The 22,944-nt window shown below is 41.9% G+C and overlaps 1 protein-coding gene across 1 annotated transcript in view; it reads right to left on the bottom strand.

Annotated features, from left to right (window-relative positions):
- Positions 1-10,412: 10,412 nt before the first annotated feature.
- Positions 10,413-22,944, bottom strand: part of LOC103906650 (ubiquitin-conjugating enzyme E2 E2) — a 216,573-nt gene continuing 204,041 nt past the window's right edge. The window contains exon 5 of the mRNA XM_009288604.2: positions 10,413-11,179. Within this exon, the coding sequence (XP_009286879.1) occupies positions 11,082-11,179 (98 nt within the window). The 3' untranslated portion in view covers positions 10,413-11,081. The remainder of the gene's footprint in view (positions 11,180-22,944) is intronic.

The raw sequence follows: 22,944 nt of genomic DNA, 5'->3' as shown, positions 1-22,944 counted from the left end.
TCCCATTTACCATCAGCTTTCACCTGAAACAGAAAATACATCCTACGGTTTTAGCAACTATCATCTAAGAGCCGAGGCACCTCCCGAGGCTTCGGTTACTGGAACAAAACAGCTTTTGATTTTGCAAAAAGGCTCATACACAGAAAGATTCATAATCCTTTCTCTGTTTTCCCCTCCGCCACGTGAGAGGTCAGAATCGTTGGCACCCACAGTGAGTCGCCTCCCAGAGAAGCGCAGGAGGAAGCCAAGAGTGGGGCAAAGCTGGCTGCCCCTCCTGCGGCCACCTCTCGGCAGGAAGACATCCCCCAGCAGCTGGGCAGCTGCAGCATCTCCCAAAGGAGGGGCAAAATGCATCCCTCCTTCAGCACGATGCCCTCTAAGGCGGCCCAAGGCACGCAAGCCTGCAACCACCTATGACACTGTCGCCTAAGTACACATTGAGAATACACGGTTTTAATTGGAGCCGACTCACATTTAAGCTCAGAGAGCCAGTCTAAAGAAAGCAAAACAAAAGAATAAAAAAGAGCTGCTTACAGCCAAATTCTAATAAATAGAAAGGGACTCATGCCATTAGGCAGCTTTCCTTAAGCTCAAGTAAAAGTCCTACTTAACCTGGCTCTAACTGTTGCTCCAGCACCCAACTTTTTAGGTAGTCTCCTATGCCTGACCTGGTCAGCACACGATACCTTACGCCCTACCCGCTCCCCCTCCAGCTTCCATCTTGGGGGCTGCCCGTGGTGGCCATTGGCCTGCCCTTGAGGATAGGCCACTGAAAATCTCTGCAGCTCACTCCTCCGCTGCCAGGTTCCTTCCTCCTGGCAGAGTGGAGCTGCTCAGAGCACCAGAGCCAGGCTGAACACAACACACAGTAAATCAAAACCTCTCTTTGCTTATGCTACTAATGACACCTCAGATTACTAGCACTTAATTGAATTTACTTTTCAGTATGCTTTTTACGTTTTGTTTTTCTATCAGCTGAGACAATAAAAATCAATTCCTGTAGGGCAATTTCATTTAGGTTTATACGGTGTTTTATATTCAGATTTTCAGTGCTACAACGTTTGAGTGGCAAATCCGTGGAGGACTATTTTTTAAGTACTTCTATGAAATTAAAGCAGACCCATACTGAGGGTAGGCACTTTAACAAGCAAAATACTTTAAAAACAAATAAGTATGAAGGAAAAGCAATATCCTCGAGAAAAGTTATTTGGCCAACTGAAGCAGATTCATTAGAGAGATCTCATATATGTGCAAGAAGTACAGTTACATGTATAAATACTTGGAGGATTGGTGACACAGATAAATTGTTATTTAATCTTTTTTTTTTCTGCTGAGTTTTACATTAGATTTGATACAAAATACTGCTGAAATCTTCCCCCCCCAGGCAAAACTACCTACCATATAAAAGGTCTTGATTCTGAAAAAAGTCTTCACATGCTCAGATTTGTGGGTCAAGGGCAGTCGTGCAGATCTACAAACTGTGTATAACTCACAGTGCATGAATTTAACCATGGGACAGGTCGGTTGAGACTCTGCATGGGTCTGGTGGACTGTCCCTCCTGCTCACGCAGGGTGGAGCAGTGTGAGAGCCGCCGTAGGGACTAAGGGAAGACATCTCAACCATGAGCTATCACCCTACCACTTCCCTGGACAATTATTGACTTTAATATAGTTTGCTTTTCCCAAAGGATTTAATAAAGATCTGGAGATATTTTTTTTCTCCCTTGCTGATGGGCTTTGCTGCTTTCTGGGAGCAGGAATGCTTATTTGGAGGAACAGGCCTTTAAAAGACAAGTATTTGGTATTAAGGAGTTCAGCATGGGGAGTGATTTTACTTTAGCAGCTTTAAATATTTCTAATAATTTTAATAATTCTAATTAGGCTGTGTAATAACATGTATGAATTAGTAGTCCATAAGCAACTAACATTTTAATAGGTCTCCACCCCACTCTCCCCACTGGAACAAGGCAAGTCCATACATTTCAGGGCTGTTTACTATGTGTCTAGTGGAAGCAGCTCGTTCCTGTTTTGCCAAGGTGTAGTGCAACGCTAGATAGGGAAAAGCTGCTCTGTACTTTGGGATATTCATTTATGACTCTAAGGTGACATTTTCATCCTTAATTCACCCATTTGGATAAGTTTACTTCCGCTAGATCTACGGAAGGTTTCTGCTGACATTCCCTCCCCCCCCCCTTTTTTTTTTAATTACTAAGTGCCTCACCATCAGTTCCCATTAATGTTATTTTCTTTATTTTACCTTCTGCAGTGCTGGAACCACCCTTGCGGGTGGCACCACAGGCGATCACACTCGCACCCACCACCACATTTGGAGGCACTTGGAGGTTGAACCAAACCCTCTTCAGTCCTGGAGGTGCCAGTGTGCGTCCAAAGCAGGCACATGTATACGTATAAAACATGCCTCAGTACACATATATCACATATATATACATATATATATACACACACACGTACATCCTCAGGTGGGCTGGCGCCTGATTTTTAAGCTGGGTCTCATGACTGTGAGTTTTTCCTCCTCAGCACCTCTGCCCCGGCCCTCTGTATTGCCTCTCCTCCGGCCCCGCATTGCTCTGCGTACAAGCCCTGGAGGCAGCAGTGGGCTAAAGAAGGGCCTGGGCTGAGGGTCACAGGGCTGCGGCCAGCAGTCATCCCCCCCTCCTGCCACCCCGATCCTGGCTTAAAATAATATAGGGGAAGGATTTATAAATAAGAACACATGCAGCATTACCCTTCAAAATACATTCATCCATTGGCTTGATATAACCTAAGAAAAGGCAGGGTATGTCCTCTGCAAATAAGGTCCAGCTGTCGGGGTAAGCATTATGTTGCCTCAGCTCACGCTACTGCTGTCGTTGCACACATTTGGCAGGCTCTGGAGGGAAGAAACTTTCTGCTTCTCAATACTTTTCTTGCTACTGATTACATCTTCCCCACTTCTTCAAAAAAGTCACCTCTAGATCCACATGCAGGCTCCCAGGCTCAGCCCGCCGGGCTCCTGGGGGCACGGCACGGGGGAGGCAGAGTGGGTGCGGAGAGGAGAGGAGAGGAGAGGAGAGGAGAGGAGAGGAGAGGAGAGGAGAGGAAAGGACGTACGCACAGGGACAGTGTGCGACGTTTTCTTTGAAAAAGACAAGAAACCCCTTTGCACCAAAAAAGCCCAGGAAGAGTTTCCTAACATTGCTTCTCAAGGCCCGCGATTGCCAAAGCTGTGCTGTGAACATTAAGTGGTGCTGCTGGCGCAGAGGGGTGATAGTCCTGTCCTTGAGTGAAGATCTGTTGTATGGGAGAACATTACCTACTGACAGTTTTGGCTCTGCACATGGCTTCTGAATGCTGGAAAAATCCTTTTGGTTCTGCATTAGGTTGAATTTGAATATGCCAGAGGCATGGTGGTGCCTCCCGGGGGTCTGAGCAGTGGCAGGGAGGCTAGACGCGAGTGGGGGAGGAAGGGAGGGAGGGCTGGTCCCCTCAGCCCCTGGGAGCAGGGGTTTCTGCGGGGGGACAAGCGGGAGGTTCTGCCCTGAGTGAGCTGCAAACTGTATTTGCAGTAAAGCAGACACTGGGTGCCTCAGCTGCAGAGGAAGAACAGCATCACCCGCCAGGCACAACCTCATGTCCTCCTCCCACTAGCTTTGCATCATTGCAGCGTTGGCAGAACCGCTGCCGAATTTTGCCAGGCAGGGACAGGCCCAACAGTGTCTGATGAATGAGATTAGGAGGAGGAAAGGGGAGCCCCCCTGTTAGGGGGTTGCCCTCGTGGGACCAGGAGCAAGGAAGAAGGCGCAACTCCCCTGGCTTTGCCATTTAACACGCCAGCTCCCCGGGGTTACCTGTTCCCATTCGCAACCAGGACCCTGGCACCGAGAGAGACCCACGTGAAGCTGTCGGATCTGCATGAGGTGCTGCAGTATGTTTGCAGAGCAGAGCGCATGCTGACCTAAGAGGGATGCTGCAGCATGTATAGATTGTTGGATGAAATTTGTAGTGCATGAGCGCAGTGTTTATTTCTGTAATTATTTTTCTTTTAATTTCCTCTTGGGGTTTGACTGCATCTCTTGTCCTTCTGCCTCCAGAGTTTCAGTGCCACTCTTCGAAAATTAGAGTTATTATGCCTAACAGCTCCAGCCGGCACATTAGCAGGGCTCAAGTGACTGCTGTCATTTTTTGTTTACAGACTTTTCTCAATCTTTTATAAAAATTGAAAGAAAAAAGTTAGAAATAGGATTATGTTTTTTAAGACAAGTCCACACAGTACTATTCTACACACGTAATAGTTGTCTTTTTCCACTAGAAAACTATTGATTAGTTATTCAAATCTGTATTTATTTTAAATAGATAAAATGGCAAGTTTACACAGTAATGAAATATAGTATTTCATGATGCATATTATGAAATAGAAGAGAATGAGATTATTCCTTTAAGCCTGTCAATTATTAAATTATCATAAAAATGTATGTGTATAAATAATTCCATGAGCCTTTCTGATTAGATTACGTTGATATGACAGAGCACGTTTTGATTATTCTTTGCTGCTTTGCAATAAAGATTTAAGTTCTAAGTAGATTTCAGGAAGATTTTCTTTTAAAACTGCAGCAAGAGGTAGTGGGTGGACAATACATAATGAAGCAGAACAGGAAACAGGAGAGACTTTAATTCACACAATTATTTTCCTGTGTAAAAGATGATGAAGTTTGCACCTCATGCAGATTTTTGGGAAAGTTTCATTCAATTTATTAGATAAGCAACATTCAGGGCATTTAATACAAACCATTTTGCTACTACTTACAATACTCCTCCTAGAAGACCAACGGAGAGTGCTGTTGTGAACTCTGAGACCAGGAGATCTGCAGAGAATATTTGTGCCTTAGTGTAAGTGCTGAGCACCGAGAGCACTAACTGCTCTTTCAAACAAATGAGCATAAAGTAGGTTTTCATCCCTCTTTTTGTGAAGGTGGCAGCAATTTCAGGTGCTGGGGTGGGCTTTCCCTTCCTCAGTGAGATGTCGGCACAGCACGGTGAGACAGTGATGGGCTGCGAGGAGCCTGAAGCAGAGGTGACTTTGGTGTTTGGTGTGTTGGTAGGCTTAGCAAGGGGGTTGTGTGGCTGATGCCTGAGTGAAGAAGCAGATTTAGGAACTGGGGAGCAGGAGAGAAGGAGCAGAGATAAAGGTTGCATGTGGTCCAGAGGAAGAAGGAAGCAGGATTTTTGCAGGTCCTTGGTGTTAAGGAGTGACTGCTAGAGAAAGGCTCTTCTAATTGAGAGGTGTCTGAGCAATGTGAATGGGAAGAGTTTGAAGATGGGCAAGAGCGCAGTTCAGCTTTGCTGCAAGCAAGGTGTTTCCAAAGTGCAATGGGCACTTTCTTTGCCCTGTTTATGACAAGTGGAGAAAGGAGTGGGGCTGCATTGAAATCTGTGTGGTAGGAGCTCCATTCATGTGAAGAGACTCCATTCAGGGCCTTTCAAAGGCTATGAGTCAACTGCAAAGAAAGGAGGCATTTCGCAGAAACTGAAGTGTGACCCTTTGTTTTTCTTGACCCCAAGGTCCTCAGTGACACAAAAGGGGACCCCAGCGCCGATTCTGCAGCAACAAATGCCTGTTGTGAGCGAGTGTATTTGAGGACCACTGACAATAAGGAATGACCCAAGGTGCTTGTTTCTAGCCCTTGTTTCCCAAGGGACTGCCAAGGGGGGAGTCCTGCGTGCAGCTTGACAGAGGTGGAGGAGATGAGGGGGCTGGGAAGCTCCTCCCAGTGGAAGCATTTCCCTAGAAAGCCTCTCCTGAAATGCATGATCTGACCATCCACATTTGCTATTGGAACACCTGGACAGTGGGTTTTTTTAATTCAGTTCTGCAAAACCTATAGAAGTAAATACAGCTTTTACTTAGCCGTTACGTGAAGTGGGATTTTTCTAATTTAGGACTGGCAAGGGATTAGGATGGCTTAGTAGCCTTGTCTTTATTTCAACCTTCCATTAGCCTGTGACTACTTTCTTTCACAATCAAAGTAGACATGAAAGGGATCTTTTGCTTTGCCCTTTTCATTATCCCGAAATGCTGCAGGTCCCTATTAAAGTTCATGATGGAATTAGGGTGCAGAATGATGGATTTAAAGGTATCATAAAAGTCTTCCTGGTAAATAGTAGTCCCGAAATATATTCCAGTTGTGACCTGAGAGACGTTGCTGGAGGCATCCCAAGCAGCCATGCATCGGCTCTGCAGATCGTTTGAGCTGAGGAAATGCATTTGCATATGGATGTCATGCTAAGGAGGCAGGCCAGCCCAGATTTCATTATTGCTAATGACGTGTGTGGGAGAAGTGATTTAGTTTATAGCCAGCGCCAGGCGTGGCACAATGAGGAAGTACTTAATTCATACAAAGCTCTTTCTTGCTTCTAAGACCTAAAAAATCAGGGGATTTCAAGCAGCTCCGGGAGGCCCAGTGTTACGTGACATGCTCTCCTTAGCACTGGGGGAAGAACAGAGCCGTGACTGAGGTGAGGGAAGGGAGAGAAGGAAGCTTCAAGATTTAGTATTGATGTTGTGGAGGAAAGGATAGGAGGAGAAATGAAAGGGAATGAAAAGGAGAAGAGAAGAAAGAGCAACAGAGGATGGAAAACCAGCAGGCAGAGCTGGCTCTGCAGGAATTGTGGCTGCCAAGGCTGGACAGTTGGACTTCGGAGGTGCCAGAATTTTTACTCCTAATCCTTGTTTTAGTCTGTCCAACTCAAAATGCAGGCAAGCGCGTCGGGACGACGCCCAACTCAAAATGCAGGCAAGCGCGTCGGGCCTGAGGCAAGACGTCCAACTTCAGAGACAAGAGAAGTTTCTGAGAACTGGAAAGGAGAAAAGGGACCCCAGGATAATGCTGGGGATGGAGTAACTGGGAGTTGCTGCACTGTCTGAATCATCGCATGGCATCTTCATACTCCAGCGCAGCCGCCTCTGCTTTTCCTGCTGCAGTAGGCACTGCCTCAGGCAAAAGGGAGCAGATGGGGGCCTGGGGGCACATTCTGGGCACGTACTTCGGGGGACAAAGAAAATACTATGCTCAGGCAATTTCAGGAAGAGCTATTTGAACTGGGATCAGTATCTTGGGTGGCCTCTCTGCTGCGAGTAATGAATCAGTCAAGCAGAAGAAAGCAGCCAGAGAGAAGGAAAGGGTGAATGAGAAGGAGGAGTAAGTCAGAGGGATTAATGATGGAGATGATAAGACAGAGACAGAGGGAGCATGCTGTAACAACATGCTGAAAGAGCAGCTCAGAGCATGCACCGCACCCAGAGCGTGCATTGGGCCAGAATTTAAAAGGTTGAGAGGGCCTTGAAGAGGCCCAATTTTGGGGTTTATGGGGCCTGAGACCTCTGGTCTTTTATACTTACACTGTATCATTGCACAGTGTAGCAGGGAAGAAGGGCTGTGAGCTGCTGCCCGTTGTTGGGGCACAGGATATGAACCGTGTATCCATCTGCAGCTCACAAAATGAAAACCTGAAGAAAGATCTTTGAAGAGGAATTATTCCTGCCTTATTCATGTCACAGCAGCTGGTTTTAATGGATATTAACTGTTTGGCTGCAATCACCCACAATGCATGTAATCAAAAGGGTTATGAGCTGCTAAAACTCACTCCTGGAGCAGTCTGGAAATGCTGTCTCTGGAAATACAGGATTTTTTGGGTACCTTAATTTAAGCTATGTTGCTCTGTAATTTTCTGGAGAGGGAAATCAGCTGGTTGGACAGGGAGATGTGAAGGCCACACAGTTTGGAGAGTTCCCTGACTTCTGCTTCATCTGAGTTGAACCCAAAGGGTATGGGACACTGACATTTAGCTGGGGTTACTGGAAATTAAATATTGTTTACTTGATATTGCAGTTGAATTCAGAAAAGTTGTGAGATGTCTTTAAAGAACGAAACCCAGTTTTAGCATTTGTGTGTCCCTGAGAGAATACCGAGATTTGCTGAAGTGATGGCCTTTATATGCTGTTTTAGGACAACTGTATGCTATCGAATACATTTTACTACGCGTGAGTAATTTGAATGATCTTCATACCCAGTTGTAGGAGAGTAGCATGTGGACTTCACCATCTAGCAGAAGTTAGAAAGATGATTTGGCATAAATGAGGAAGCAGGAATCAGCTAAATTTGCAGAGGATCTGAAGAGCAAAAGTGGGACAGAATAACGTGCAGTATTTTTCTAGATGTAGGAAAAAGAAAAAGAGAAAAAGATACTATGCCAATACATTATTGTTCAGTGGGGCTCTGCTGGCAGACTGAATTCTGTTGGGGATGGATCATTTCTCCTCAGCGACAACAGCAGGTTTCAAATAACGCTTCATATTTCCCAGGTTTAGCAGATGAAGAAAAAGAATTACTTGGGAGGCAAACAGAGCAGATTTGCAAATAGAGGAGAATGTTTTATGGCCAGACTTGCAAACATTTGGCTCCTGCAGATGCCAGAAGACTCCGCATCTGCTTTAATCAACGTGGGTTGATCCTTTCTGATTATTTCTTTGAGATCCCCGTGGTTCTTAAGGCAGTAGTTTTATATTATCTAGGACAAAGCCACTGTTCTGCTTCACACAGAGGGCAACTCACCTGCAAATTCAAACTGTGCAGCTTTTCATCAGTAAGGAAGGCAAGCGAGAGCTGATGAACTGAGAATAGACGTTTATTAAGAATTCTGTGGTTCCCCCTCCAAGGTATCTCAGCTGTCTTTCAGTTACGTCTTCATTAGAGATACAATAGGCTCTTCTGTTTATGTCTTCATTATATTTTGGAAAAAAAAAAAAAAAGATGATAGTAGGAATTAAAGACTTCTTTTTCAAGCAGGTTTAAAATGTACCTGGGAAATTACTGCATTCTGCTCAGCTGAGTGTAAATAAAGGCTGCAGAGTGGCAGACGCTTAAAGTAATTCAGAAGAAATCTGAAATTGCCCATTAATTGCTGTCTCGGGGGATACAGGTCTTTTATGGCAGGAATCTCTTCAGCAGATGGGATAAGAGGAGAAGTAATGCAGTTACTGTACTGGGCAAGATGCAGTTGTTCTTTTTAATCCTTTTACCCCTTTGTTGTATTTTTACAGCAGGAAGGTTCCCTTCAGACGTGGAAGTACTTTGCGGCAAGTCGTATGGTGGAAGCAGCTTCCAAGGGAAGCACATATAACAGTTGTCCTAAGAAGGTGTTCTGGCTCAGAGAACTCTGGTTTTTGGGTTTTGTTTTGGTTTATTTTTGAACTGTTACTGTTCTTTCACATCTGTATTTAGGATCTGTTGGCCTCAAAATGTTGTATGGCTGGGCTTGTAAACAGTTGGCTTCTACAGACACCAGAAGACTCTCCGTTTGCTTTGATCAAAAGAGACTGATTATTTCTTTGAGATCCCCATGGTTCTTAGGGTGGTAGTTATATACTACCTACAACAAAGTCACCGTTCAGCTTCTCTTCACACAGAGGACAACTCACCAGTAGATTCAAGCTGTACGTCTGTTCAGTTATTAGCAAATGGCTGAGAGAAAAACAGATCAGCCTGGAAATGCTGAGCGGCGCAGTGATTGGCGTAGAGGCCCTGTGGTGTCACCTTGACTGCTTTAGTATTCAGGACGGTTGGATTGGGTTGGAGTGTAATGGGATCGGGCCTCCCCAATCTTTATACTGTCCCTATTGTAATGTATCTTCTTTAAGATAGGATCTTCTTTAAACATAACAGGCAATGAGAGAGGGGAGAGGGCAGGCAAGCACCGTATACGTTTAATTATGAGACAGGGATTTTCCAATATGCCTTGCAACACAAAGAACATTTAGATATCAGCATCACAGTGTATATTTTCTAAATCACAACACCCACACATTTCCTTAGCCAAGTAGAAGTTTTCCTTCTATGGCTGCGTATCTAAAATTAGCCTGAAGGTCAAATCTGAATAGAAATACCCTTGCCATTGAACGTGCTGGGAATGATTGGTGCAATGGGCTCAATTTTCCCATCGAAAACCTTATTTTTTTAAATAACAGTTGCTTTTACAATTAAAGAGCTTGGAGAAAGGCAAAATGAGGCCTGCTGTATAAAATCATCATCAATATTCTGCTTTCGCTGCAAGGCTATTTTTATAGCTAACTATTTTAAATGTAACAAGATGGATATAGTGAAGCCGTAGTATAAAAGATGCAGCAAGAGCCTTCAGAATAGCTGAGCTGAGCACCGGCATGCGAAAGAAAGGCCTTCAAATTTGGAAGATGTTTGTATATGAAAGATACACACAATGAAGAATTCTAAGTTAAGAAAGGCATTGTTGTGAAGAAATGAATAGTTTAGGTCTAAAATAGTTGCTTAACCTGCAGTTGTATTATGTCAGGACTACGCAGCCTATACTGCACAAACGCAAAAGCACCGTCTTGCAAGAAGTGCATTTATCAGCCACAGTGTTTTATTGAGTGCTTTAATAATACAAGTGTACATCAACTGATCCACAGTCAAAAGTGGCAGGTCCCTAAGAAATTTACAAGCACTTTTTTTTTTTTTAAGTAAATCAAAATACATATTAATTTGTTCAACGCAATAGCCTTTTGTGTGGGAAACAGAAGGCTAGTGATAAACACAGTCTTAGTAATGCACAGTGATTCTTGATTTTAAGCTTTTATACAAAACTTGTTCCCAGTAGCATGCACCCACCATTAAAGACTTCAGTACAAAAAAATAACCCTAAACACTACATTTAAGTAGAAACGAGATATAATTCTGAATTTGTTTGTTTTCCCAAAAACCACATGAAAGAAAAAAACCCCACACATTAATACAAAGCTTTGTGACAAAGCTCTATACTATTACAGATCCAACATTCTTTGCACTGATAACCAAAATTCCCTGTCTACATTTGAGGGAAACAACTTTCAAGTTAACAGAACAAAAAACCCCAAAACAAATAAAAATAAAAATAGAACCAAAAAGAAAGTAAGGACAACCTTTTGTCACAAAATGGTTCAAAATTTAATAAAAAATAAGAATGAAGGGAAGGGCTATTGATGCACTTAGTGAATGTGCTTGCACAGGTCCAGCAAATCCTAGAGTAGGTTCCTATGTGGCATATCGCTTGGTCCACTGTCTGGCCATTCTGTCGTGCTCTGCTCTGTTAGTCATATACTGAGTGGCAATACTTCCAACCAGGGGGTCAGCTGAAAAGGAAACACAAACCGTGAAATACTCGTCAGCCTCGGAAGGATGAAAAAGCTATTCTTAGGTCCAGATTCATTCAGTCCTTTTAGGTTTAACTGTAAGAACAAGGTGCCTACATATAGAGTCCCACTTTGAAAGCACGCATCCATACAGGAAGAAAGGAAGAAGACGGGGAGGAGTTACCTGGCAATTAGATAGAAATTTCTGGTAAACATATAACTAAAACCATTTTCTAAAATTCTGCTTCACAAACCAATGTTCCAATAATTTTATTTTGAGCTAAAAGTCGCTTTCAGGTGATAAGAATAAACATACTGCATCATTTATTTATGGTATTAGACTCCCACAAATATCTATACTATCACCTAAGAAGACGATGGGCTCTAATTCTATTATCAGGTTAAATGGTTTTTTGAATACTTTTAGTTTTGAAGCATAAAGAAATATCAGGAATTAGGGCAGTAAGTACTATTTTCAAAGCAGAAAAAGTCAATTCAACTTTGGGAATTGGTATTTAATTTACGGGATCTTTCTGAGCATTTATATGGCCAGAATGCTGCATGATTTCATCTTCTCAAGCTATTTCTGTATATCCAAAAAGAGACAACAACCTGAAAAAGTATTTTTACATTAATCTGTATCTACAAATTACTTCACAAAAAATTAAACACAATCAGCCCTTTAAGAAAAATACACCAAAACAAGACTTTCCCAGAAGTGACTGTACGTCATCACCATTTTTCTCCTCTCAGTTTAAAGCAGACAGAATGTATAGAGATTTTCCCTTTTCTGAGGGGACCCATACTCTTGATATTTCTCCTGCAACAGTAAATTTCCTGAGATTGTACCACCACACCGTGCAAGTTCAGAAGCACCGATACCATGTTCTTTCCTGACTTAGGACAGATGAACATGACTTCTTATTAAAGCCAGTTAATAATCAGCTTTGTAGTTGACTGAAGATGGTGCCATTGAACAATATGAATCTCGGCTTCCCCAGTACAGTCCTAATCCGAGTGTGACGTTTGTATTATTAACCACTGAAATTCCTGGGAGTAGATGTCAGGCATTCCACAAAGCAGAGTAAATCTGAGCTTTTTTGTTTGTTTGTTGACAGTAAGAGTTTATGTTAGCAGAAGCATGTTGGTTTAGCCAAAAATCAATTGATTGGCTTACTGCTACTTTCAGGAAGAGCCCATGATTTGAATCTTAAGTTTGCACCTACTAAATTAGTAAGGCAAGTTATCACTGTGACTGTGGTGTACTAAGTCCCTGTAGTCTCAGCCCTGCAAACACTTACTGCATAAGCTTACCTTTAATATCATAATATATCCAGAGGAGGTCACCGAGACCTAGGCTTTGCTATTTTTACATGCATGAGTGTCAAAGAAACATATCTCATCTAAGATCCATTTTAAAAGTTTCAGACTAGAAAGTATATCACCTTTAACTCCTCAGCCAAGGAGAAGAACTATATAGGGGATTACCGGAAAGATTTTGTTCTGTGCAAATAGGAGGCTAACAGTCTATGGGTATTTAAGGAGTGCAAAGTTGTTCATGGCTGGAATGAGGTTTGAGAAGCACTGCAGGGTAAATGGGGAACTTGGGCAATGGGAAAGGGCAGAATTTCTCTCGGCAAAAAATTTAGGGAGTAGCCACAGGAAAACCTTGTCATAATGTAACGTAGTTTGGGGATGAGTCTGACAGCACTGCTGTGAATTTCCACACCCTCCTTGGACCACTGTGTGAAGAAACACTTTCACAGACCCATGGAGAAATGGATACTAAGGGTCGAACTTGAAAGGAATCCTTGGAGCAAAATTCGATGAACGTGCCAGTTTTCATGCTGTTGGGAAAGGTGGGGTTTGGCCTCTGAGGCATCTGGCTGTGACGGGTTGCAAGAATATCATGGCATTATCATCTGGAACGCGGTAAGTGCTTAATGACGTTTAATGCGTATTTAAAGTGCTGCCACTAAGACCTTTATAAAACCTTCTGTGAGTCAGTGAAAAGTGATACGCTGTAGTAAAGGTTTACCCAGTTCCAATCTGAAAGTCTTTTATGTACAGGACGAACGCTTCTGTGAAAGCATGTCTTTCACATTGAGAGCTATAAATCAATTTCCTTGATATACTGAAAGGGTACTGAGGATCATATCATCATCCCCAATCCTGAATGACAGATTACAATGTTTGGTTTCCTAGTGTGGTCTCCATCTCTATCTCCTTTTGGGAGCAAGGAAGTATTTCAACAACATACATCTTTGGAAGGATTTGGAAGGTACAGACTCTTCCTCTCACCTCCTCCCAGCATGGGAGGGTGTCTACTTTCTACTACATGGGGTGGGGGAATCAGTGAGAGGAGTTCTTGAGAAGAAAGTGGGGAAATCTGTTGAAGTCCAGTTATGTAGGGAACTGGGCTGTTTATTTATCCATATGCTCAAGCCTTTGTCTTTGCAGTGTTTTGTTTGGCAGTTGGGGAAAGAGTGGAGGTGACGGCCTGCAAGATGTCTGAGGTCTACATAGTTTTTGTTGTAGGTGTATAAATTCCCACCGAGAGAGTGACCTGTGAATCGACTATCATCTCAGGGTGCTTCCCTCAAGTCAGTGCCTCCCTCCATCAGTGTCTGCCTGTGTGAAGCAGGACTGCTGAAGCAAAGAGAGGTCCTTGCCTGCCGTAGCATGAGCAGGACCAGTGGCACCCACAGCCAGCTGCCGAGTGGACGCTACTAAAAGGTGCTCTCAGTAATAACAGTAATAACGTTGTTCTTTGCAATTTGGCAGTTTGGCTATACATTTTATTGGTTATAACAATATAGAATAAAAGAACAAACCCACAGTTTGGCAAAGCCACTTGCTTGTTTGAGACTCCAAACTGAAGAAACAGAAAAACAGTTATTGCCAGAGAGGCCCAGCTATTCCACATCCCTGTCAGAGGGTCTGGAGGTGTGTTGTTATTGTATGTCGTTATTTATGAGGACTTTAATAAGGACTCTTCAACAGGCATTTGAAGAGCTGGCTTATTTTAGCAGTTCCTGTGAAGCTGTAAAACCATCAGGAGGCACAACTGCTTTGTTTGGGAAGTCGGGACAGCTGGTGAGGAGGGAAGTTTTAACTTCAGATCAGAGCCACCCAACCAGTGGCACACTGGCCAATTCGATGCAGCACACTGTATTTGTGCCGGAGGACATAAGGATGGTGTGTGAACTCCAGAAATGCATACGGTCTCTTTCTGCACCTGCATGGGCAGCTTCAAACCCAAGCCATATTGTCCCTGGTGGAGGAGGGAGCCGGACAGCAGGCCCAAGGAGACAGATCTCTCAACGCTTAATGAGTCTTGAGTCACCACTGCTATGCAGTTCATGGGGATGGGCCACAAAATGGAGATTACAAGATACATTGAAGCACCTTAATTAAAACAATTAAAAGATTTAATTCCCAACATGCATGAGCCTTGGTTATAGTGTCCAAGTCCTACAAAATACCAAATGTGAGGAAGAAACAATAGTTCCCATTTACCCCCTAAACTAAGTAGCACATGGCTGAGCACCACCTGGTTCTCAGCCGGGCTGCACTGTATGAGGAGTATTGTGAAATTTCCATTAGTAGGGCCAAATATATATATTTATAAAACAACTGCTGTGTAAACTGTCTAATTAAGAGATAAAAAGGAATACTGGATCTCAAAATTCATAACGGTACTTTTCCCATGTTTCCATTTCTCGTTACCATAAAACTGTTTCTTATTTTCCATTTGTATATATCTGTGGTTTTATTCTTGATGTTAGAAATTTGTTTCCATAACTAGTAAACCGCTCTAGCTTTTTCTTTTATTTTTGTTTTAGAAGTAGTGTGATTCATCAGTGAATCAGGGTTCACTTCAGAAATTCACTCCAAATGGGACTGTGTCCAAACGACAATGAAAACCAGGGGATCAGAATATAAAGCTATGCCAGAAATGTGTTATCAGAACAACCTAGTGAAAGGAATGAAAATAAAACCACAATAAATTAATAACAATAACAGCAAAACTTTGCAACTCCTGGCCTGCCAGGAGTTGCATACTCTGGGAGCTCTCGGGTCACCAGATGCATGGTGCCTGGCTTGAGAGCCACGGGTACCCCATCCCTCAGGGCGCCAGCGGCTGGAAAAGCTGGGATGAGGCAGAGCGATCGTGTGCCGCACTCAGCAGCACCGAAACCTGGGAGCAGCATTGCGGGTGGTGCTGGCTGCAATAGCCACGCGTGGGGAGCGCGGGGAGTCGTGCCGTGCCGCACACCGTCAGTTCACCAGAGAAGCTGTTGCAACTCTGTGGACCTGGAAAACTTTAAGGTCTCATAATTTACTGTTCCTTCTAGTCCCTGACTCTAACTTCTAGAAATCCGCCCTAGGATGCCTCAATAACCTTTAGCTTGTTTAAAGAAAAATTTTTATCCAATACTTGGATTAGTTCCATGCAAAATTGGAGGACACCAGGCGTTACAGCATCAAATTTCATGTTAAAGAACAGTGCAAGAGTAATGAAAATATATTAAAAAAGCACCAAATTAAACAAGCATGGACAGAAGCTAAGGTTCAGCGATGTAGCTTACATGGAAAATGTTAATCAAGAGACCTAAAGTATGAAGAAAAGCTTCCGGATGATTTATAGGAAGACTGTAGCTGCTAAATCCCCTGTCACCTCACCATATGTAATCTTCATGTTACATCAGAATTCATGAAATTACCCTGTATTTAAATGTAGTTTTGAAAACTGGGCGAGCTGGAGCTCCTGCCTAGCTTAAACAGGTTGGATGCGCTGCTCTACAATGTCTTGTCATCTTCTTTTGCAGCCACTTAATATGACTGTATAAGGAAGAACATTTGTGTCTCATGTCTGTTGTAAGGCTAATCAAATTTACAGCCCAATTCTAGGGAGTTAATGCTATTGGGGATTTGGATGAGCTGAGGTTTGGTCATTACAAAATTTCAGCTGTGCTTAATGCTAGTTATACTGCTTTATCATTCAGAAGACAGACTATAATTCTTCTTTAAAACTACTTTTCCCCCAAATAAATGAAAATATATTGCTATACTGTATTTTTCTCCGCTTGTATTTTTACAGCTATTTCTATGTCAGCAAATAGCAATTTCAGAGCAGAATTGATCTCCTGGGCTTTTCAATGCTCTTTTAAAAATACACCAAACATACTCTAGTGAAATAAAAAATGGAGATGGTGTGTTTAACAGCTTGATTTCAATGTGCCTTCTCCACCAGCCACATGATATGCAATGAAATTCCAATTGGTAGGGCCAACATGGTTAAAGAGACATACATTTAGACTTAAAATGTACATTACGGGTGTTTGTATGCATTGTATGTATTTTTTTATGAGCATTTATGAAGTAGAATTATATTTCTATTGCAGTATTTTACAGTTTTAATAGAGAACAGCTGATGGAGCCACTTATTACACCATCATAAGCGGGTTCTCAGAAAGATTTCTGGAGCACCTTAAAAACTAAAAAAACCCACAGCCCTATAAAAATCTCACAGTTTCTTCAGCCAAATATTTACAATGTATTATTTTTTTGGTTCAGGTTTAGATTCAGCTCTGTATCAGGGGGAATTCAGAAGAGCTGGCCTCCAACTGAAGAAGCAGAATTAAACTGGAAGAATTTCCAAAGGTGAGATGCAACTTGAAAGGTCTTATTCTGTCTCCTGAGCTATAAACGACTCCTTTCTCATAGCTGTGAGAGGTATCCCATTGAGAAGCTCTATGGAACTACCTGTTCTGAAACATCAGTCACCAAAAATTAACTCTGCTTTCCTTTCTTTGGACAGGCTGTGTGAAATGCAGAAGAAAACAAACAAGTAATTTTTTTGAACCTCAGTTACACATTTAGAAGAGTTTTTGGTTTATGGAATACAAATTTTTTTTTTTAGGCTTGCCTCTCCTTCCAAATATTCTGCTGTATTGCTTTTTGAATTAAAAAACTGGGAGTGCTTGGGTTTTTTGAGCTTTTTTGTTTTTTAGGAAAAGTCCAGGTGCTCTGTATGTCGTCTATAGGATAGCTGCCTTGTAGTCATCTTTATACAGTAGCACAGGCAGGATTGGTTATCCCAAAATTAAACCTCCCCAAAATAAAAGTTCATTTTTTCAATAACTACATTTTGTTTGGTAATTCCAGTGCAAATAGCAGTGCAGGACAGTATATATATTCCCATATTGGCTTGCAGTGAAAGCCAAGTTTTCTGAATCCAATTTTTGTGTTTTTTAATATTCTACCAACCTTTAAGAAATAGGTCCCAAAAGGCACATTAAAAAAAAAATTAAGATTGGGGGGAAAAAAGCAGAAACTAGTAATTCACTGAAACACCGGTTTTCTTAACAGCAAATGCTGACAGCTTGATGCACACAAAAAACATCCTTAAACTTAATTTTAAAAAGTAATTTTGTTTCTAATTATATTTTATTATGTTGTTTTCAGTGGCATCTGGGCTAGTGTTACAAGAAGACTGGTCAGTGAACACTGCAGTCAAAAGCAGTGTCAAACATGCTATACCAAATATGTCATAGAACAATTTAATACTCTGAGAGGAAGGGATTAAGAGAAGATGAATTGTTTGTGAGTAATTTTGTTTATAGTGTCACTTTGCCTCCGGAAGTTTCCACAGTTTGCCACACGTCACCTGTTTTAAACTTAATGAACTCCTAGAAGACCATGTCAAGGATACTGTGAGTCTTGATGTGGAAAATGAGGTATGTGAAATGCATCATAGTATCCTTCAGTGATCGTACAGCAGCAGTGTTGCTCTCTTTTGCTATCATTAATAATAATGCACAGACTAAGTAATGCTTTGGAGGCAGAGGCAGGTGAAGTGGCACACTGAATTACTCCACTAACCTTTCACCTTTGAAAAGAGTGCTCAAAACCAGGGCACAAGTGAAAACGAGTGCGGCGCAGCACTAATCCCTGTTTGTGCGGCAATAAAACTAGCCTCACGGTTGGAAGTCTGATCAACACACGCGTATGAACTGGAACAACAGAGTGATTCAAGTCAGAACAAAGGGTGGTAGCAGGGCTCTGAATTACTTCACACACCCTACAAGCTGAACTACAATTTATTTCTGACTTTCATAAAATCACAGTTCCAACTATCCACATAGAATGTATTTATCTATCTACGAGGTTCTTTGAAAACTGTACAGAAGAATGATAAAGTGATCAATAAACATTGTATGAAAAAAAAAGAACAAATAAAATGAATTGTTTCAGTAAAGAAAAAAGGTAATCCTTAGAGGAGAAAGGAAAAAATTCTAGAAAGGTCTAATATCTACTAGGAAAGAAGTCAGTGAAATTAATACCCATTTTAGCAATTACGGTTTGTCGCAGAAATCATATGATATGGAGTACAATGAACTCTCTCCTGAACTCGTTTCAGGAACTAGTTTTGCAGATTTGGTTGGTCACTTCTTAATACTCAATAGAAAAATTCTAGTATATATAGGCTACACCAGTGTGCTAAAACATCAAAATATGCCTGCTGAAATTGCCTTAGAGCTCAGGTACCTCATTAACCTGGCTACTATGGCTGACATGGATTGCACAAAGTGAACAACCATATAACCTTGAAGCGTTGTTCCCACCGAAGTAAAATAACAAGGGATGGAGTAAGATATCCTTTGACATAGCATTCTTAGATACAAGGTGATGGAATGTGTTGGAGTCAGAAGAAACAAAGGCTGACTTTGTTATGTCACTTCTCAGTTTCAGATAAAACCCAGGATTGTCTTTCCAGGTATAGCATGGGAATAAGGAAATACAGGGTAGATGCATAAAACAGATAGATGCATTTGGAAACGGATCTGAATGTTTACACTAACCACCTCTGCATCTAGAGAACTAAGTGAAAACTGTGATAGTACTGTAGCTTGGAGACCGTGTAATTTTAAAACCAAAAGTTTGCCTAAATTTTTTGTCCCCACATAGGAAAGCCAACCTAGTGGTCACTGTGCTAATGCAGGGCTAAAGGAGACTTACAGTTTTGCACCAGGCTTCCTATGAAGTTGTGTTCACCAGTACATTCCATAGTCCTGGTGACTCAATCACCCAGCCCTCGGCTACCTCTCTAGCTATACACCTAAAGTCTTTTCCCCGCAACAAATCAGAGCAGGTGCAGGAGGAGAAAGAGAGGGTGAGATAAAGCATGGAAAACCCTGAGGTCTCGTTCTGTTGTACAGCCAAGGTGTAGCCAGGGTGCACTTGTGGGCAGGTAAATGGGGAAGCGGTCATGTCATACTGCTCGCAAGAGGTGAAACTCTGAAGTGCTTCTTGGTCTTCACGGTTTGCAAGTAGTCATGATGACTCCAAGAAAGTTAAGTGGTCTTACAGTGGTGCCTTAGTTTCCCATCTGTAAAACTGGACTAATGCTTCTCCATTGCCCAGGATATTCTGAGAATAAATATGCTAAAAATTGCGAGGTATCTGGATACTGTGGTAAATGTGGCTGTATAAATGTGTATCATAAAGAGACCGATATCCATGACTTGACTCCAAATTTTGAGCTCTGTAGAACTGTCAGAAACACATCTGACTTCTGTTAGTTCATACAATGATTGAAGTTACACAAATATTAAGGCATGTGTGACTTGATTCCAATGTCCAAACTGTTGTCTGGAGAAAAATGTTACCTATCTTCAAAAATAAAAGAGCTCTGCAAATCCAGTTTAGAAAACATCCATTTACTAAAATACCGATTTTTGGATACCTGGGAGGAGAAATTTATTCCTCTCTCTAGACTTGCATTTGATTGTTGGCGGGCTACCTACCACAGATCTGTGTGAAATATGAGGCTGCCTAAGAAAAAGATGTTTCAGAAATAAGGACTATTATCTGGCCCAATTTTATTAACATGGCTCTTAAAGGAAAGCATTGGCAGTGATTCATCTCTGTATCTTGCCAAGGGAAATCATTGTTTAAAGAGTAAGGTTTTTTTCAGTCTTCAGTTTTTAGCAGGATTTCTATAAACTTCACTGGCTGACTGGGAGTTAGCTGAGGCAATCATGGATCAATGAGGCACAGTGTACTGATCTTGGAGTTGCCTTTAATTAAGGAAGAACATGCACCTATTAGAAGTGCCAGCATGCTGGAACAATTAAAGTTCTGAAATAACACTCTTCACTTTGATGCTTGGATACGTCTCAAAATTAAAAGTACAGATACATTAGCAATGTATCTGTTCATAATAATGAACTCAATTGAGAAACAGTCATTGTTATTAGAAGAAAAATTAATAAAAAGATGTTAGTAAATAAGAACTTGATATGAAAGACATCACATGGTACGTGGCTTGATAAAATTTGCAGAAAAATTTACAGCAATATGCATTTATCTTGTGGAAGATGACTGTGAGTGGATAACAAGGAAATCACAGCATTCGGATCTCAAAGCAACCAAAATGCTAAGTTCCATAATGTAGCTGGCATGTACCCATAGGGTCATAACTATATTTTCAGAAAAACACCGTGGATGTTTTTTTTGTCTGAAGATTTAATAAGGGAGGGATAGCTATTCTATAGGAATTCCAGTTTTCTTCTTGATTTGTCTCTTCTCACTTTCCACTAATCACCATCTCCAGCCAAAGAGTGACCTATGGGTCTTACACATCCTGAATGAACAGTTTAAGCCCAAAGCAACTGGGTGTAAAAGCATTCCCTGTGACCATGCTTTGTGCAGTGTTAGATATCCTATAATCACTTGTACCAAAGGTAGATTACTCTGCAAGAAAACCAGGAGGTCCAATAGGATCCACTGACCATGTGGATTCCCAGGGGAGAGGGAGGGGAAGAAATGTTACTGCATGGTCTGGTCTTTGGTGGCATTTAGACACTGAGAGGAAAATGAGTCCTAAAGGCATCTTCACTTTCAGGAGAACGGTTTGAATGTGAGCAATACCAAAATCTTCAACTTAAACACATCAGGATCATTTTAGGTCAGATGCAGGAGTCATGTGAATCCTGCTCTTGAATCTATCCCTTTGTTCCTTTATTGTAATTAATCCTTGGAGTAACTAGAAAAGCCTACATATGTTATGAATGCTGCTTATTTTGGTTTAATCTGATTTTCTCCTTCTCGTCCTATTAAATCTCATTATTAATTTGACACATTTAAATCCAAAACTGTTATTAGGAATCTCATACAAAATGTCAAAAGAATACAAGAGGCTTTTATTTACAAAAGGGGGGGGCTGGTGAAGAATTTTATCCCTACTAAATGCCAATAGGACTCTTTTTCATAGGCCAGAGCCTAAAATCCCTTGGCAAGTTGAACATCCCTTGGAACAGGAAGTTAGGTGTGCCTTGCATTAACACACTTCTTACTGTTACCCAATAATAACCTAAAATATAGCCAGGCCTCTCCATTCCCTCTCTATACTTCCCTTTCTCCCAGGGAACACGTGGAAGGAAGTCGCAGGCTGTATCTGGCTCAGACGTGTCTAAGTTTATATCTGCATCAAGAGGCAGTGGAAGGAAAATGCCTGGAAACTAATTTGTTTGTGATTTTTGTCGGTATGGCCCAGATGCTCTCTTTGATGGGGCTGGCTTCTCGGGGCTTTTCTGGACTGCAGGCATGGGTCGTTTGAGCCCAGTTGTGTGATCGCATGTTGGGACTGTGCTTCACGTTGCCATCTGCATCTGTGGTCCATACTATTCTGGAGGAGGCGTCCCAAAATGTTACTGCACTATAAGTGTAGGGAATAGGTGCCATCTCAGCAGAGTATGGGACAGGGACCTCTGGAATCAGTCTCACTGCTAACGTGCACACTTGACAGGTTTTTGACCATCCAGAGTGGTGAAGTTGGATCCCTCGAGTGCTGCAGAATTTGCAGCAATTCTGCCCTACCAAAAGAGGCATCCAAGGAAGATGCTTGTACCAACACACAGTGGCTCAGGAAAGTATGAAAACCAGGGTGCCATCCTGCCCTTAAGATTGGTACAGGCCAGTTACAGCGATATTTCTGGAGGCTGATCAATGAGGTGACATGGGATATCATATGAAGGGAGCAGGGTGGTGCGAGCTCTGGCAATGACTGAGGAATCAGAAGATGAGTTAGAAAATAACCTCATTTTAGTAACCAAATGGACTATCCACTTCTAAATTAACTTAAGAACATGAATATAATTAGAATTAATTACGAACAGGTTCTAATAGGACTAGAAGGAAAAACAGGTTAAACAAAATAATTAGCATTCATCATGTAGGCAGGTTTAGCTCCAGGATTAGTTGCAATGAAGTTACATGGCAACGCTGAATAAAGATTGAATTTATGATATATACAGCAATAATTTCATATTTAGTAACAGGTAAAATAACTTTATTTGGAAATCCTATCACTCCTGCGTGAGGGGTCACATGGACTCCATTGTCATGCCTGACTAAATGATAATCACTTTGTCAAATGATTTCAGGTGTTGGCATAAAAAGTCCTAAGATGGAGCCATAGAAAAAAGCTATACAAGGTAGAGATGGAAAAGACATGGAAGGTCATGAAAGCATTCCTTCTGCTAGTATAATATTGTGTCTTACAGTAACTTCTACTTTCATGCCACTTTATCTAATTGGTATTATAAAGACCCAAGCAGTTGAGTTTACCACTTGTGGAAGAAGGGGCAGGCAACTCAAGAAGAGTACAGGGATCTCGTTAGGTCGTGCAGAGAGGAAATGAGAAAGGCAAAAGGCCAGCTAGAACGCAATCTGGCCGCTGTCGTTAGAGACAACAA

This window comes from Aptenodytes forsteri, unplaced genomic scaffold (genome assembly GCF_000699145.1).
Source record: "Aptenodytes forsteri isolate BGI_AS27 unplaced genomic scaffold, ASM69914v1 Scaffold9, whole genome shotgun sequence".
NCBI classification, from domain to species: Eukaryota; Metazoa; Chordata; class Aves; order Sphenisciformes; family Spheniscidae; genus Aptenodytes; species Aptenodytes forsteri.
The sequence above is the reverse complement of the archived record's forward strand: the minus strand, read 5'-3'. Positions and strand labels throughout refer to the sequence as shown.